Source organism: Bacillus rossius, chromosome 13 (assembly GCF_032445375.1).
Source record: "Bacillus rossius redtenbacheri isolate Brsri chromosome 13, Brsri_v3, whole genome shotgun sequence".
Lineage (NCBI taxonomy): Eukaryota > Metazoa > Arthropoda > Insecta > Phasmatodea > Bacillidae > Bacillus > Bacillus rossius.
The window spans coordinates 20,827,045-20,846,204 of record NC_086340.1 but is presented as its reverse complement, the minus strand read 5'-3'; the positions used below and the strand labels follow the sequence as shown (position 1 = coordinate 20,846,204).

General features: G+C 36.3%; 1 protein-coding gene across 2 annotated transcripts; it reads left to right on the top strand.

Moving 5' to 3' along the window:
* The first annotated feature begins 333 nt into the window (after window positions 1–333).
* On the top strand, window positions 334–17,964 carry LOC134538333 (oocyte zinc finger protein XlCOF6-like). 2 transcript variants are annotated; one of them, XM_063379555.1, is made up of 6 exons: window positions 334–772; window positions 4,170–4,318; window positions 6,333–6,482; window positions 8,357–8,416; window positions 11,301–11,371; window positions 16,016–17,964. In XM_063379555.1, the coding sequence occupies exons 2-6, from the start codon at window positions 4,196–4,198 to the stop codon at window positions 17,718–17,720; spliced, it is 2,109 nt and encodes a 702-aa protein (XP_063235625.1). In that variant the 5' UTR covers window positions 334–772; window positions 4,170–4,195; the 3' UTR covers window positions 17,721–17,964. The 2 variants fall into 2 exon arrangements, with proteins under 2 accessions (XP_063235625.1, XP_063235626.1); XM_063379556.1 differs by having other exon boundaries at window positions 362–647; window positions 16,016–17,958.
* The last annotated feature ends 1,196 nt before the right edge of the window (window positions 17,965–19,160 follow it).

Here is a 19,160-nt window from a genome sequence, read left to right as displayed (position 1 = left end):
GCATCAGGGAACTCAAATCAGAAGACAAAGTAAGAGGAGGTTAGTGTGTTATTGCACATATAGCCATTGTAAGTGTCAAAATAGGTAGCCAAATTAATATTTTGATGGCTCTATTTTTTATAATTTCTAGCTGTTTCAGCCTGGTAATACTACACTGTGTCCATATTATATTTAGGTAATTTAACTGATTGTGATGTAGTGAGAAGTATAAATTGTTTGGAAATAAGAATTTATTTTTAAACTCTAATTACTCCGTTGTATTAAATTTTATCATTTCTTTGATTTTTTTTTTTCGAAAAGCTTAGTTTAATATTCAGACATTATAGTGTTCTTAGTACTTGTTAGCAATAACGGAAGAGCTAGAATTGGAAACCTATTGTTTACAAAACAAAAATTGGTGAAGGCAAATATTGTCAAATGGGAAAAATATGTGTGAACGAATTTATACATTTTATTTTCACTTTGTTACCAGTTACGACTAAAATAAGTTATAATTTTTATAATGAATGTTTGCACTAGGATTCATTTTATCCAAATGGTTCTCTTCAGATGTGTTTGAAAAATTTCAATTCTAGGTTATGTGTATGTTCAAAAAAAAATTATTTTGAGCCCTTCCTAAATAGTAAAGAGAAATAAGGAACTGAAGTGTACGTTACATATGGTTAAAAATAGTTTTAGTTATAAATGATCTGCTAGCAGCCTTGATTCATATATTTGAAAAAGAATAAAGTAACATCAGGATAACATATTGACTATCTGCAGAGTACAGATGGTAAGAAGCATTTAAATGAGCATTTAGTTGGGCCGTTGTTCTTCTCTAGTTGAAATCTTAATTGTCATTGCCATAAAGATTATGTCTTACAATGATAATGCATAATTATTAAGCTACCAGAAACATTACTGTGCAATTGTATTGCTAATTATCATATTTTGCTTGAAACAAATGTTACCAATGCTACCATTTTGGTGGTGCTAACAATTTAATTGTGTGGGTGAATGACAAGAAATCATTATTAACCATACTTAATTCATTAACTTAATAATGGAAAACTGGAGGTTATTGAAACTCTGTAGACTCTATTTAATGTGTTGATCAACTGTGATCACATGGTTACTATCTCTAGGAGAGAAGCCATTAAATAAAAGCAAATAAAAATCTGAAAATGTTTTTTTTTTTAATTCATGACATTTTTCTTATCATTTTGTAAAACTGCGTTGCAACATTCCATGTAGGTATACAGTTTTAGTGGTAAGGTAGTGGTAAGGTTTAGTGGTAAGGTTTTAGTGGTAACTTTAAAATAGAGTGAAATTATTATGTTGCTGCTTTTCCTAAAATTAATAATAAAATTCTGAAAATATTTTTTCAAGCACTAAGAGACATTCCTGTATTTACCCTGAAATCAGTTTTTCTAAATTATTATTGGTGTCTATGAAATCACAGTTTACAGCATATATTACAATACCTGGGCATTTACATGGCTGCTGCCTTTTTTTTTGCTTTCCCATGTGAGTGAGTGAGTGTGTGTGTATGTGTGTATGTGTATGTGTGCGTATGTTATGTGTGCGTATGTGTATGTGTGCGTATGTATGTGTGTGTATGTGTATGTGTGCGTATGTGAATGTGTGCATATGTGTATGTGTGCGCACGTGCGTGTGCGAGCACGCGCGCATGTGTGTATGATTTGGAGAACTTTAGTCAAAAGATTGATTAGGTTCGATTAGCTACACTAAAAATACTTTAAAACTTTGTGGCCAGTTCTTTAGGTTAGTCTGTAAAATATTTTAAATAATTGCTTGGAACATGTCAATTTAATCTGTAGCTAACTAACTTAATCAATCGTTCACACTATTTTAAGTATTTTAAAAGTAGATAGACTTTTCTCTAACCTCTCAGTCACTTAAGTCTATGAAAGAAGGTATCTTTCATGCACATTTTTATCCTATAATATGTGCGATTGAAGTTGTTTGTGCGAACTGCGAAATTATTTTAAATGTAGCTGTACTAATCTAACCAACAATACACAATATTTTTAAATAATTTTAATGTAGCTTACCTAACCGACTATTCTCACGATAGCACATATTTGTAATATTTACGCCGAACATGCATGAATGTGGCCTCACGGAATGGACATTTGTGAATGTTAGGTTTGCCTATAAGGGAAATAAAAAAAAATGGTGGTGGTCACGTCAGTGCATGTATTGTACCTAAAAAAAATATAAAAAAAACCAGTAGGAATTTAGAAACACTGTTTACCCAATAGTGGAATGGCTTTAGTGTTCGAAAAAGGTATATTCGGGATTCTGTAATTTTATCAAGGAAAAGTCATAGAGTAAAATATTATCTAAAATAGTCCTACTTGAAAAACGTAATGTGGGTTTTGATTAGGGCAGTTACATTAATTATGTATTACTGATTCATTGTGTGTTTAAAAACAATTTTGTAATTCAGCTGACCTAACCCAGCAAACAGGGACATATCTAGGTTTTCCTTTGCCCGGATAAAAAAATTGGGGTTAGTACTCCCCACCCCTCAAACTGCAAGAAACATATCAAGCATGATTTATATTCATCAATGTACTGACGATACCTGGCTCTCTGACCCCTGTTGCGAACGGTTCTCTGTCGTGATGTGGGCACCGGCCAACATGGAAACTCAGGGTTTAAAAAGGGCCCTCACCATGTGGCGTATTACAGGGGGCCAGGACAACAGCGACCCCTCGAGCTGTCGGCCGCTCGAGACGCCATTTGGAATGGAACGGGTACAATTTGTCTGTAGTTCGGTTTAACGTCGTAAAGGCACTTGCTGAGCGCGACCTTGCTTAGCGATGATCCGCTTACGACTCTGTAGCGGCGAAGCGGGTTAGCAGCGCTCCGAGGCGTCCGTCGCGGAGGAGAGACGAGCCAAGACTGCCTCCCACGAACTGGCGCACGGCGAGCGGGAAGCAGGGGAGGGGGACGCACGAGATGCGCGGGAAACAGTACGCGGTCCGGGTCAACTTGCACTGAACAGAATGATACCGTCGTTCGCCGCACCAGCCGCCACGCTCGGGCGCGTTTGCTGCACTAGCACTTACAGTTGCACTTCGTTGCACTTGCACCAGGACCAGACAGCTATGGGCAACAGCGGGCCGAGGGACCAGGAGGAACACGACGGATGTCGTCAGCACATTAAATTTAAAATCTTAATCTATATTTTATCAAACCCTGCTGTCCCCCCTTCACCCCTCTAAATCCATCCCTGCCAACAAACCTGTTTTATTTGCAAGAATCTGTGCAAAATATCCAAAAACCTAACCTCTTATTTACATATTAATGAAATCAATGAGAATACTGATAAGTATGATGAAAAACAAAATAATTAACCTTCCCAACTACCTACAGCTGCTCACAACGTTCACATTTCAAATGACAAGCGACTTGTTTGAAGCATTCATCATGAATTAAATCACATACTTCCATGAACGGTGTAATGGAAAATAATTCTGTCTCAGGTAAAGAAATAAAACAATTATAGTTTTACCGTTTTACAGAATGATTAGAAAAAAATATCACGAAATAGGAAAATAACTTTCAAATTTTTATTTGCTTTTTTTCTCCTACAACCCTCTCGTAGATTATTCCTGATCACTTTAATCTAGGCTATACAGGTATAATAAATCTTGGTAAATGTTGAAAGAAGTGACAAATGCCAAAATAATTGAGAAATTGGTATTTTTGGCTACTAATAAGTTAATATTGCTTTATTATCTTATGAAACATATTTTTTTTTTACATTGAATTCTTTAAAAAAAAAAAAAACTGGGAAGTGAGGAGGGCTATGAAGTCAAGGGAAATGGTGAGGTAAAAATCATTGAAAAATAAGAAAATTTAAAATTCAAAAGCATATTTCACTTGGAGATAGTACCAGTATCACTTTTCAAACTTTATACCTTGATCCTGATTATTTGATCCTGTGGTTCATGATGCTTTCTGTTTTATTTAATACGTCCAAAGACCCAGTACGTAACAAAAACTTGTGCTGTAACAATGAATTATGATTGTAAGTCGAATACGGTTGGGAAAAAAAAATTTGACAAAACCTGGCATAATTTGTTTTGTATCGTGGTTTTTGAGTTTTTTTTTTTTTATGGCCGGGATATTTGACGTGGATGGCTCTGGTGTTGCAGTTTCAGACATGGTGTGATGCTCCACCATGGAGAGCGCTCGGCTGTGCAGACTGTGTGCGGCAAGGGCCACCGCCCTGCTGCCCATATTCGAAGGGGAAGGCCTGAAGCAGCAACTGTCGCTGAAGATAAACAAGTACCTCCCTGTACAGGTAAGAAATGTGCGGCACAGTCACATTTACAGCTTAAGCATTTTTATTCTTCTGCAGGAAGAACTTGCTGCTTTAGTCCTGGCATGTCAAGACGACACGGCAGATAAGAGGAGATGAAAAAATTTTAGTAGTTAAAAATTGGAAGAAAACAATGTTTGTACCTATATACAAACTGTGAAGCATAAATTTGTTTTACTTGCAGCCTTGCTCCCTGAGAGTTGTAAGATTTAGTAGCAAATGAACGTAGGTAAAAAAAAAGAGCTGGTAACTCTAATATACACAAAGAGAACAACTTGTGGATTTTTTTTTCAACCTGGAACAAAAGAAGACATCTTGAAAAATACAATTGTGAATTATGATTTGTCGGAAGGTGGAACTGCTTTAGTGATAACTAATTTGTGCCACAAATGATGAGAGCTTAATCAAATTAAGTGTTTAAAGGTAAGATCGTCAATAAGAACATACTCAGCATAACATTAATAATTAAAGAAGTACATGTGAACAAAAATAATTTATTCAAAATATAATTTTGTTTTATGTAATGTGATAAGTGAATTATTCATTATCCTCAAAACACTATACACTGAACATTACGAACAACATGGAAGTAGATCATTATGCCATAACACCCAGCAGACGACTTGCCCACACAGCTCTGTCTCGAGAGGAGGACCTGGTTTATCAGAGAGTAAAACTCGCAAGGGCGCCCTGAGAGTTAAAAGTTCAAGAAGAGCTTGCGAGCAAAACAAGCCTATAGATGTTTTGTGTAAAGTTAATATGGCTACTCTTTGTGTGTATTTAATGTTGCTTGAGTTAAGGTGTTCAAGTGTATCCGCTGGCGTAACCATAAAACGTGACAAAGATGGAGTGGACGCTGTGTGTGTGAGTGTGTGTGAGTGTGTGTGTGTGTGTGTGTGTGTGTGTGTGTGTGAGAGAGAGGGGGAGACAGGGGGAGACAGGGAGAGAGAGAGAGTGAGAGAGAGAGAGAGAGTGAGAGTGAGGGAGTGAGAGAGAGTGAGTGAGAGAGAGTGTGAGAGAGAGAGTGAGAGAGAGAGAGAGTGTGAGACAGTGAGAGAGAGTGAGAGGAGTGTGAGAGAGAGTGAGAGAGAGTGTGTGAGAGAGTGTGAGAGAGAGTGTGTGAGAGAGTGAGAGAGAGTCAGAGAGAGAGAGAAAATTGGGTTTCTGGGTCTGCCTAGAAAGAAAAATCTGTATCTTAGGGAAAACTCAGGGCATTGATAATGTATATTTAATACCAGGATAACATAGGGAAATTGACAATATTTTAGTTATAAAACAGTATCAGCAATTCTTCATATTGTACGTGTTATGTCTTAATGTCTTAAAACTGATATTTAAATTTGTGTGCTGTTAATAATCCAATTTGTTCATTATCAAGTTATTTCTCAAAACCTGGTAGCTTATTCTTATGCCTTTGGTTGTTGGAGAGGATGGAGTTACCTTTACCGAACATCCCTGGCAGAGTTTCCGCATTCAAATTGGCGGATAGAGCGTCTCTTTGAGATCGTAGCCAATAAAGAAATAAACATTGCAAGTATAAACCCAGTGTGTCATGTTGTCTGTACTCACATAAGGGAATAAAATGTGTATTTAATTTTTTAATGTTTTATTTGCTCATTTGCTGACCCGGCCACAGGCTGGAAGCTGATGATGATGATGATATTCGTACATCTTCTTTCATTAATGTAACTAATGTCTAAGCAAAAATAGTGACACTTTGAACCAAAAGTATGGTGTTGACATGTACTTCACTTGATTTTCATCCACAGGAATTTACTGTTTTATTTGTGCTAGGAGCTCAATGTGACGTGAAGTAACTTGTGAAGTTGTTACTGTGAGCATAGGCGAAAATCTGCACGATAAGGCCTCCACGACATCATTCCCATTTAACAGTTACAAATTTGCAGGTGCAGAGAGGGGCTTTTTGATTCCAGGGAAAGGGGATCCATGCCCATGACTGTATGACTGTATGACTGTGAGGATACTGTTTGTTTAGGTGGATCGAGACGACTACCTGCCGGATTGTGTGTGTCACGAGTGTTCGGCCACTCTGAATGCATGGCACAGACTCGTGGAGGGATGCGTGGTTTCTGACAAGAAGCTGAGGGCTTTGTTTGCTGCCCGACAGAAGTCTGCTCCAGTTCTGGTAAGAAATACAGTGTCCTTAAAATTATGGGGGAAAAATCAGGGGCGCAACAACTAAATTTCCAAAGAGGGGGCAATATACATACCTTTTTATAAAGAATCATCGATCCCCCCTATTGAAGCGGGGGGTCCGGGGGTACTCCCCCAGGAAAATTTGTATTTCAAGGTGGAAAATGGTGCTATTTAAGCAGTTTTATTATCTAAAAATTGATTACACAGCACTTTCTTTGCCCCCGTTTGCCCCCACTTCATGGTTTCAAGGAGGGGGGGGGATAAAAATATCCTTGCCCCCCCCCCCCACCCCTGTTGTTGCGCCCCTGGGAAAAATAAAAAATTGGCGGGAGTAGTTTTAAATGGGCACGCACACAGCTCAGACACACGGAAGTTTACTGTACACGTACATATAGCAGCTGCCACCTTGGGAACTCTCTCACACACACACACACGCACGCACACAAAAGCACAGCAAAACACAGCAAAACAGCACATGCACTGCACTCAGAAAATCAACGATCAGTTTGAGGCCAAACAGTGTACACTATGTCAGTGGATTAGAATAACCAACAGTTGTTTTGATTTGTGCGTTCCAAAGCTAAAGAGGGAAACTAATTTGAATGTGTATTTATTTGCGAGGAAATTCTTTTTAGTTTATTATTACTGAACGTTAAAAACAAAATGGGAAAATTTAATGCTTGTATTTAGGTAAACAACTGTGGATGAAAATGGAAAAAAAAATTCAAAAATTTTAAACTGAAAATTTTGACAGAAGTAAATGAGGGGAAATCTGCTGGTATGATTCGAACTGCTGTGTTGTGTGCGAATGTAGCTTCGACTTATATACTGTGTGTGTGCAACTGTACTGTTTATATCTTGTTAGCGTAAACAAATCATATCTTCGTGTAAACTTTTTAATTTCTTGCAGACCCTATTTGTTTTGCCAAATTGGATAAAATTTAAAACAATTTTTACATTAATCGTTTCTTGTGTCTGCAACTCTGGATTAAGATTTCAACCATAAAAAAATCTAACTTTATAAATTTTACAGTTTCAATATTAAACATCATTTTCTTGTAAACATTAATAATAAACACTGGCTTGGTCAAGCTTTGATGGTAGGCCAAGCCCGGATGGTGTTTTTCCACCAATAAAAACCATCACTGGTTTATGTCCATAAAAAGTTTTCAGATATATCTTCCCCATCACAAGAATCATTGAAAGAACATCAGTTTTTATTTGTGTGATTGATGGTCTGCTAAGTATTTTTGAGCAGGGTTTATTTTTTATTTTTTGCTCATGAGGCTGACTTCAATACGTGATGTTTACTATTGAAGAATCCATGTGACTGTGGCAATGTGAGAAAGTAGAGCAAAAATTTATACTGGTTATTTTATTTGGAAATATCACATTGATTTGTCGGGGGGAAATTATAAGTGTGTGGGAGAAGTCTGGGAAAAATTTAAGAAATTACGCTTGTATAATTTTCTGAATATCTTATGTCTCTGTAAGCTGCTAAACATTGCAGCTGTTTTGAAGGCAGTTCTCTATCTACTGGGAGTACAGGAATTTGATCTGCGAAGATACAGGCTACATTACAGAACATTTACAATTTCACAATTTTATCTAGTTTAGATCCTGTGAAAGATGGGAGGTAATACTTCCTTGGGAACTGGAAAATTTTATGATTTGCTGGTAGTCTGTAACTATAATAGTCTTTACTATGATTCTTCTGAAACTAGTTTTTTTTTTTTTTTTTTTTTTAAGTTTGTTCAATAGAAATTAAGTAATTTTAAGTAAAAAATATTCAACAAAATTTTCACTGCTCTATTATTATATATATATATAAAAAAACTTTTTATAACCTATTTGTATATTCAGGTTGATGAAGAAGCGTCCATCAAAGATATTGGCGTCTGCTGTGAAAGCGAGGACGAAAACGTAAGTGGTACATCAAAGTTTTATGTCACGTTGCTCAGAACTGCCTTTCCCGGGACACTGCTCTGCCATGTACCCGGACCCTAAATAGTCACTAGTCGTGACAATCTAAGCTTTCAGCTCCCTTAACACAAGTGGCATTGTGTCAAGTCTCAAGCCACCAGCAACATGCAGTAAAACTTCCGTTAACCGTCACCGTCCGGACCAAGGCTGTGGTGGGCACCCGAATAGACGGATAACAGACATCTCTTAATACGTGTGTGCAGTAAAGCGATTTCACTGCGGGTTGGGGAACGAAAATGAAAATGAAATCCTTTAAAAGCATATAATAAAATAAATACATGCTGTCATGCAGTACAGTCTTTTCCGGCTTTGTGCATAGGGTGCAAAAGTAATTCGTGGACAATTTTAAAGATGTCTGTCTGTTTGTTGATATTTTTTTTTCTTCAGACGATGACGGTCAAACGAGTGACAGGTAATCAAAGGTTTACTGTACCTTGTAATAATGAATTTGTTTACACGTATGGATTCTACTGAAGATTAAAAGGAATGAAATGACCAAGTTTTTTCTCAACATTTTTTTTTTTTTTTTTTTTTTGGTTCATGGATACATCAGATTATTGTTCTTTTGACACCTTTCCAAGGAACTTGTTAACCATTAGGTTAGAAAATCTTTAAACATCCCTGTGAAAATTAATTTTCTTGAATTTTTCTTGTATTTATTATATCTTAAAAGAGAGATGTAAAAACTTAATTATAAAAATAAACCATTGACTGAGGCATACAAATTTCACATGTAACATTTATTCAAAGATAGTCAGTCATATGTGATCTCTGTTGCATGCTTTTGTGTAAGTCTGCCTTTGAATATTTGACCGCGAAAACAAAACATGATTTTTTGTACTTTTACTTAGAAAATTCTTGGAAACTCAGCTGCCAATGACATCACTTGAAAAACTGCAAGCTTTGTACAATTTGTAATTTTACAAACTACTGTATAGTACAGATGTACAATATCTTTCAGGAGAATTTTATGACAATAATATTCATATCTTAAAAAACTTTGTGCCTGTTTATGTTCCCTGTGTAAGTTTTAATGTTAAAAATGCTTAATTAAGATTATTATTTCTAACTTTATCGAAGTATTTAGCAGATCTACAAGTCATAAAATAACAGGTTTTTTTTCTGTTATGAAATGTATTGGAAATTTTTTATTCTGCACCAAAGCATACAGAGTTTTCTATTTTATTTTAATCAATAAACTTTTAATATTACTGATTTGAATTTTGAGTTTGAAAGGAGAAATAACATTATAATATCATGAACTATGATACATAACACAGGACATTACTGTAATTGAAAATTGGGAAAATTAAATAAGATATGTACTATTTACTCGACTGCTAGACAAGGATTCTTCCCAAACTTAGGCCAGTATTCCAAGACACAAAAATTATGGTTTAGGTGTTGAATATGCTACACCTGTACCCTAACTGTATTCTTAGTGCACGATAGGACACGGACAGTCCCTTATTTTTAGGGACGGATTTTGGTGTTCTATCCGTTGCTGATCTGTTGTCCAAATTCCGCACATGTGCAGAGCTCACTTTTTGTTGAATTCATCCAGATGGCGGACCCGTGTCTGGAACCATTTACTTATTTATAGTCACTTAAGTGATCATCAGGAGACGTACCAAGTGTGTTGATGTGCCAAATGAAACTTTAATAAGATAGCGAAACTATCCTGAAATAAATTTAGTACACTTTAAAGGTCATAATAAGAAATAATCGCTACTTAAAAAGAACTGGAAAAAAGTAAAAGAAGGTTATATTATTATGCGATGATGCTGCTATCTCTAGGATTTTGCCGTAACAGTTGTATCGATGGATTGCGAAACATCCAATAGAATGCTTTGGAATAAGTTTATAGCTTCACTGGGATTCTGTTTGGATACGTTCTGGAATAATGGACCGCAAGTTAGGTTACGGTCATATCCCAACAAGGCAGTGCTTATTCACTACCTTACCCAAATGTCTTGGAATACTGCCCTTAAAGCATTAATATTTCAATTTGTCTTGCTTCTAGACATCATGTTGAGATTCACATTGTTATTATTTTATCCTGTGTGTTGAAAAGGCTAGTTAGTACATAATAAGATATTTAGGTACCAATTTTCAGTTATATTAATTTACTTGTATTGTTTGAGTACACTGGAAAAAAAAACTGTGTAAGCGACGTTGTTAGAGATTTACATGCATGATAACTGTTAAGTTCAAATACTACTATAGTGGAGTATGAAAGTGAGGTTACCAGTGCTGCCAATTTTACAGATTTAACGTAATTATTACTCATTTGGTCGTCCAGTCGCGAAACAGTGTGTTGTTTATTTATTACGAAAACAGAAAAAAGGTAATGACACTTCTGAAATATAGTGTGTACCACTGTTTCATAAAATAAATAACGTTCATGTAACTAGTAGGTAAAGATTTTGAAAGTAGCCTAATTAACGTAAATATAAATCACAGGATTGTTTTAATTTTTTTTAATTGATGGCTGGGGTTGGCTAGTTACAATAAAGGTGTGTGTTTTAATTGTTTTTTAGAGTAGTATTTGGTGTTAACTTAATCAAGTTTGTTTTACATGGATTTTTTTTTTTTTTAATTGCACGAACATGAATACTGATGGGTGTGCATGGCAGTTAGCAGCACTGGGTTAGTAATGTCAGATGGTACAAAAATACTTAAAAATTATATTCTCTGATTAGAGAGGAAATGTAGGGCTTGTCTTGCTCGGGATTCGACTTGCATTTTGTTGGATGTGGTAAGTTTTGCACTATGCTAGTCACCGTGGTGTGTCTTTTTTAATTTCCGCTGAACACTGTTTCAGACTGAACAGCAAGCAGAGACTGATGGCTGTGCTGCCATTGCCGATAGCGGTACGTGGCACGGCATTGACAGGTATCAAAACTTTCTGTGACTTTACTGTGTGGTTCTGCTTGGGCTGTGCTTCTAGTAATGGGCTAACACACATACCATATGATTGATTATAAATACAGTACACTCCCGATTATCCGCGAAATTAAGTGGCAGGGCCACCGCGGATAGTGAAAATCGCGGATAATCCGCAAAAGAGCGAAAATGGGAAACAAAAAAGGAATCATTAATTTCAAATTAAAAATTTTAAAAATTATGTACAGTAAAAGTCACAATGAATAGTAAAAAATTTTTTAAATCATGCTAAAATTTTAGTATTTTGCTGAATAATTAACATACAATACATTTCAGTTATGTAAACATAAAAGTGCTCGGTACTTACTTCATATCAATGATACAGTACTGTACATACTCAGAGACTTCATTAGACACTAAAAAAGCAACCATACGACTAGAAACAAAGCGCGACAGAGACAAAAATAGCAAACCATGCCAGCCTACTGCGTGAGTTCCGAGAAGGCTTGTGACGTTTTGCTGTATACTGCACACAATACACTCATCAGTAGAGTTCAAATTTGCTCACTTCTAATAAAATACATATTTACATATGTGCTGTATTTTTTCGTAGCATGCACGGATAATCTGCACCGCGGATCATCCGCCCACGGATAATAGGGAGTTAACTGTAATAAAGGTTTTTATATATACAAACTATAGAGTTTAATGCATAAGAGATGGAAATGGACACCCCAAGTAAATGGATCACATATTAACAAAATTTGATTTGTTTTAGAATGATCCGGGTTCTATTCCCATCCAAAAATTTTGGGTTCGTTTTTATTTGGTTATGTAAAATCAGTGCAGCAATTGCACCTTTTTTTTACAGGGAGTAGTTTCCTGAATTATTTTGTTTCTATAATTTTTTTTTTTTTAACATAGGTAGTGCTTTGTATAACTGCAGTTTATAGTTTTTAAATTGTATATTAATTCACTAAGTTTGTAACTTCAATACCAAACACCTCTACGAAACATCATTCGAACCCTGGTAATAATATACTGGAATCACAATTGTGGTAAATAAACATGGCCTAATAAAATTAACACATGCATTGTGTTCAGTAGCTTACAATAATGGGCAAATTTCAGCAATTTATACTTTGGGAATCTTAAAATACTACTTTTTTGTATTGCAGTTGGTCACTGTTGATTTATGATGATCAAAAGGCCTGTACGAATATTCAAATTTTCGGATTCGAATACGAATAATAAATTATTTGTATTCAATTCGACCTTGAATACTAACACTTCAAAATAACGAATATTCGTTTGCTTATGAATACTTGACATAGTATACCTTATGAGCTTGTTATATACCAACGTTCACTGGTGAGATTTCATTCATTTGTGCGATATAAATACCCTTTTTTGATGTTCAATAGAACTTCATAATTAAAAACATGAACAATGAGTGACTTTTTAAACATGCAACATGTATTAAACTTTTTTTTTTCCCGCTACTGTCCTGCTAAAAAGTAATGGAATAATTCATGTAAACAATTAAAAATACGGCATATTTGTCATTTAAAAATTGAAAACAAATTATTATTTGTATTCTGAATACGCTGTACCTTTTGCACTGGTCCTTGGTTGAATCTCTATAAACTGCATCACAGTAATAAAATATCAGGTTTATGGGAGAAAGAATTTTATTTTTTGACACAAGTCGGTAGCACTTTTTCAGAATTTTAGGCCATGCAAAGTACCAAATGCCTTTCTACTGATGAAAATTATATGCTGAGATGAGTTAAGTGAACTAGTAAGTGTAATGTATCAAAGTTATTTTTTTTTTTTTTTTTTTTTTTTGCTGGTAAAATATCCACATAACTATCATAAAATTCACAGGGGGAAATTTGTTTACATACTAAGTTTGGGCAAAATTATTGTATGTTATTAATACAGAAGCTGTGTTAAATGTTAAATAAAATTAAAGAAGCATAAACTTAATGGTGTATATTTAAAAAAAAAAAATCTTTACATAATTTCTGACTTGTTTGCATGTCTACTATCTATAACTATACACTTAACGGTGCGGGGTTCGCTGGACTGTTGGAGAAATCCGCATGTCTGCTCTAGTGGTACTGTTCAGGTAGCAAGGAGCGCTCGTATCTCCATCTCTCTCGCGTGTGGGACCTCTTTTTCTATTAGGTTTGGGCATTCCCGGGTGAGATAATCTCCCAAGTCCCGTGACAGAAAGGGGGTGGGCTGCCATGTTGCCAAACTAAAATGCTAGCAGGTAGAGACATTCTTGGAAGTGAGGTCATTCATTCCTGCCTTTCTGTTGTTCGAAAACATCAGCCACCTAACTTACTCTTCGCTGCTAGACCTGCCAGACTCTGGCTTTCAGTGTGAACCGCAACACTCGTGGAAGAGTGTTAAAACATAAATAAGAAAATGGTGTTAATCTCCAATATAATTTTTTTCTGAAAGGCACAACATTTCAAAGAATGCAAATTAGGGACAAATCGCCCAGAAATCAAATATAGTAGCAAAGACGCATTAATTTACTAAATTGCTTTTGGTGAGATATTTAAAGATAATGATTTGATTTTACCTAACAGAATACTATTCAAGAAATTAGCCTGTATTTCGATCAAACAAAATTTTAAAATGTTTTATTAAGATACCATAGTTCTTGGAAAGGACTCTATAGAAGGAATACAGATGCACAGCAGGAATTTCCAAATAATATTTATTTCAGAAATAATGTTTCTGTTTATAATTGAACATCTGAAAGTTGTTATATGTTTTGATTAATATATATTAATAAATCATATGCAAATGCTAAAAAATTAGTTTAAAATAAATTTTAAGAAAAATATTTACAGGTAAGTGATTTTTTTTTTGTGATGGCATACCGTCCATATATGCATTTTCATTAAGCTGTTGTAAAATTGTACTAAAATGCAAGCAAAAATTTATTTCACCCATACTGTAAATAAAATACTTTCTGAAATTCTTGCCGGACTTGATGGCCAGATTATGCCGAACTAATTGATGAATCTGGCTGGATTTCTTCCAAACCACCTGCATTTTCACGCAACAATCGCTGAGCAGCTTGGTATTGTTTTATTGCTTATGGCATGTTTCTTTTAGTTTTTAAATATCGTTTGCCATTCCTTAATTTCTGGGGAGCTATTGTTGCAAGAAAAATCAGTGAATGTAAAACGGTACGATTAATTTCCCAAGACAGACAAAGCCTGCATCTAAAACCAGCACTTGTTTGTATCAAACTCGCCACCAACGTATTGGCATTTGTTCACCACGCGAACGAGACAGTCAGGTAGGCGAAGCCAGCCCAGGGCGGAGGGCAGCTGAGGTCCGGCAACCCTGCGGCTGGCAGCCAGGCTGTTTACCTGTTCGCTCGGGTGGGGGGGTTTTGAAAAGCTAATGCTCAACCAGACTTCACGGCGCCAAGTGAGTAGCGGGTTGCATCGGATATATTTTGAAATTCCAGGCGCACAAAAAACTTGCATTCACCTCTTGATTTGGATCTGTATTACTATTAAGAATATCACACTTTTTATTGTTGTTTTTATAAAAGTATATGGTTGTATGTATTTCAAGTTTATATTGATTTTTACTGTAAGTGAATTTTTGCAGTTTTTATATTAAAGTGAAATTAGCTGATTTTATGACTGTGCACAAAATCTACTGGTCAATTTTTAAAATTTTTAAATTATGTCATTAAATAGTTCACGTATATGACTTGCACTATATCAAAACTTAGCAAATTTCATAAAGTATTTTTTGAGATCCGTATTGCAAGAAATGCTACAAAACTAAACTTTGAGCTCGTGTAGCTCACAAACTACCAGTTTTAGAGACAATTCTTCACTTATGGAAATTCGTTTATATGAAAACATTATTTAAACACTAAAATCAGGAATAAAATTTTTTGGGTCATACAGCCTTAAAATGCTAATTACATGACTTGCCACTAGCGCATTCTGGTAGGTGTTCTCACCAGAACTACTGCTGACTTGCAGGACAGTGTAATATTAACATTGGCTGAAAATACACAGTTATCAGAATTATTTCTTCTTAAGATAAATTATTCCACCATATTAATTATACCTAATTTGGCTCAAATGAATAGGTAATTAGGGAAGCTGTATCTTTTTATTCATCATGTTATTAATTTATTGCCACTATGCACACACAGAAATTAAGAATTCATGTAGATAAAAAAGATCACTACTGTGACTATGATCGTGCTACTTAAAATCATGCCGTAATTTATTGACATCATTTCTCTGTCTAAATTGAACAGCTTGTATTGAACATTTGTATGTTGCTGTTGTAATAAAAAATGTTTAGTTGAAAGTTTTCATTCATAAATCTCTAAAAGATTAGGTTTTCCCAAAAACCCCAAAAACATATATTTATAGACTCACAGACTAATGAGTCAGATGAGTGTTAAATGATTTTGTTTCCCAAATTATGTTAACAGAATGAGACCTTACAGTGCAGGAGTGATAAATCCCCAACTTTTCCACATGCCAAATTTTGTGTTTGATTCTGCTGGGAATCAAACTGTTGTGTTATTGATATATTTTTTTTAAATTTTTTTATATTTTAATTATTCCTCAGGAATATATTTGTTTTCAGGTGTAACCAGGCTTCATCACTGCTGTCTAAGTTCAGGATAAATAAAAACCTGAATATAAAACTTAATGAGCCTGATGCGGATGAAAACAGCGATTCCAGTCTATTACCACCTGAAATTGCAGATGTGAAGAAGGAGTGCCATATTTTTAAGGATTATGGTGATGTCTGTCAAGTTGTAAGTGAAAACAAATGTTTTGATACAGCTGACGAAGAATTTAAAGGACAAACGCTTACAGTTCTCGGATCCCACTATTGTGACATCTCTCTCCCCAAATGTGGCGATGCTTACGAAGAACTCTCGGCCTGCGATTCGAAAGCTGCCAGCACGGAGCAGTTGCAGCGTCGTTCCGAGCCGAAGTTTTTCGAATGTGAAGTATGTTGCACAGAGTTCTCAAGTCAGCTGGAACTGGCAGCACACACAACGGCCAACCACATGTATGTGCCTCCGCAGTGCAAGTACTGCAGTGAAGTGTGCGAAGATGACGACCAACTCGAAGCTCACGAACTGTTGCACCAGAATAATGCTCTCAACTGCCCGGTGTGCGGCAAGACTTTGTCGACGTTCCGGACGCTCAAGCAGCATTTCAGTGTCCACGCCAACTCTGGTCTCAGACTGTGTAATTTTTGCAACAGTGTGTTTTCGGACCAGAACGAACTGAAGAAACACGAAGCTACACATCAAAATGAAAGACCGTATTTATGCGATACGTGTGGAAAGGCGTTTCGGTATAAAGGAAATATGCTTAGTCATTGTAGTACACATTTAGATGACAGTATTGTACGTAAGTTCAAATGTGAGTTTTGTGGTACTGTTTACAGGAGTAAAAATATATTAAAGAGACATCTTGCCCTCCATAGTAACGATGGTAAAAATAGCTTTGTGTGTGAAACTTGTGGGAAAAGTTTTTTAACGATACAAAGCTTAAAGGTGCACGTGAAGGTACATTCTAATAGCAGGCCTTATGAATGTGCAGTATGTAACATGTCCTTTAAATGGAAGAAAAACTTGAGAACTCACCAACGTGTTCACGGCGCAGTGGAAGAGAATCATGGTGAAGAGGAAAGCAAGCGTAGAATAGCTCGCGTGCAGTGTGAAATTTGTGGCAAATACTTTGCGTCCAAGTGGAACCTTTCTGTGCACGTGAAACGTCATGATGTTAATTTTACCGGCTCCTCCATGTGTCACATTTGCGGCAAGACTCTCTGCGACTCCCAGGCCATGAGTCGCCACCTCAAAGTGCACGCTGGAATAAAACCTTTCAAGTGCGCGATTTGCGGCAAGAGCTTCGGCACCAAGATGAGTCGTGACGACCACGAGCGGACGCACACCGGCGAGAAACCCTTCTGCTGCGACGTGTGCGGGAAGTGTTTTAGCTCGAAGCCGCATCTCCACGTCCACCGAGTCGTCCACTCGGAAAACAGGCCTTTCACCTGCACGTACTGTCCGAAGAGCTTCCGTCGTCGCCCTCACCTCGTTCTGCACATTCGCACGCACACCGGGGAGAAGCCGTATTCGTGCGAGCTGTGTTCCAGGGCATTCATTCAGAAGAACGACATGATGAAACACATGCTGACCCACTCAAACGAGCGACCGTTTGTCTGTGAGTGTGGCATTAGTTTCCGTCAGAAAAGAGACCTTAACAAGCACAAAAGGAAACACGCAGCTGTAGACGTAACTTTTCCGCCAGCAATCACATGTATGTGATATCTTTACGAAGACTGATTACTTTTCTATAGTCGCCATAGCATTTTGGTGTGATAGTATAACTGATTAGAATTCCGATAATCATAAGAAAAGTATTTATTATATTGATTTATTTATGAGCTGTAAACTCCAAACTTTTGTGGTCCCATAGATTTTTTTTTAACATTATACACTGATTTTACAAGGTTTTTTTTTGTCTTGTGAAACCAAATAAAATGCATGAAATATGCTACAAACTGTTTAATTGTACTTTATAATTATCTTCTAATTTAGATTTAAATAGATAGGTACTACATACTGGGTAATTATTTCTGAACTGAAGATAAGATTGAGTTCTAGCACCTATCTAAACTCTGATAGCACGGCCATGCAACTGTGGCAGTGGGCTCATTGGTGATATATTGCAGATTGTTTGAGGGAAGAATCACTAAGCTGTAGACCAAAGTGAGGTATTGATGAGCACAGAACCAACATAACTAAATACTTATGGTTTGAAGTTTGTGTCTTTATGTCTTCATCACAATACGCTCCTCCCACCTGTTTGGCGTGGGAACCACATTCAATACCTGCATTTCATCAAGGAACCCGCTTCATTTATCAGGTACGTATATGCACCAACCCTAATGCTTTACCTCGCATAAATTTCATCGTAGCCCAACTTAAGTTCTTCATCCCACTCATGCCTTCCCCATCTTTAAAAGCATAAACATTGTTGCTATTAGAGATGGATCCAGTTGCGTATCCAGGGTGTGGCAGGGGGTAGCTGCCTCCCCTTCTGAAGTGGAGGGGGGGAAAAACAATACAAAAAAATTTCTGAAAAATTTAGTAACTGTTTGGTTGTTGGAATTTAAACACTTTGAAAGAAACTTATTATGAAATAATACCTGAGAGAAGACATAAGAGTTTCCTCCGCCATTCTGAAAAAATTTCCCATCCCCTCACCCCTTCTTCTATTTTGTGCAGAATATGCCCTTAGATGAAACCTGGATGGCTTAACTCAATATTCCTATTTTCGGGTCAAAAAATAACTCGTGTTAGTTTGTACACATCTTCATGTGTAACTAAGGACTTGAATATTAACTCGTTATTTTGTTCCAATATTACTTTGTTGAGGAAGTGAGTAGTTGAGAAAAAATTTTGTTTAAAATAACTAAATTTAACCTTAGATCACTGTTGGCTACAGTTAACTCTAATTGCAAACTGTAACTGTCTACAAATGCCAGTGGCCTCTTTCTGCCCTTCTTCCCTGTTCACCTGCTACCATCTTCACTGTCACGCCGGGGCGGCCCTGGGAATTTTACTTTTATGGAGTCCCTTCCCCGGAAAATTGGAAAAATCAACTCTTTCGAACAAACCTGGAACTTAAATTTTTGACTATGGGTTTTGCTAATTTAAAATCAAGAAATATTGATATTCCTTCCTGATAAATTATCTAAGTGT

Excerpts from the sequence above, each read along its gene's own strand:
- LOC134538333 (XM_063379555.1), top strand. The coding sequence starts at position 4,196 with ATGGAGAGCGCTCGGCTGTGCAGACTGTGTGCGGCAAGGGCCACCGCC. Across the intron at positions 4,319-6,332 it reads ACAAGTACCTCCCTGTACAG|GTGGATCGAGACGACTACCT; the intron begins GTAAGAAATGTG and ends CTGTTTGTTTAG. Across the intron at positions 11,372-16,015 it reads ACGTGGCACGGCATTGACAG|GTGTAACCAGGCTTCATCAC; the intron begins GTATCAAAACTT and ends ATTTGTTTTCAG.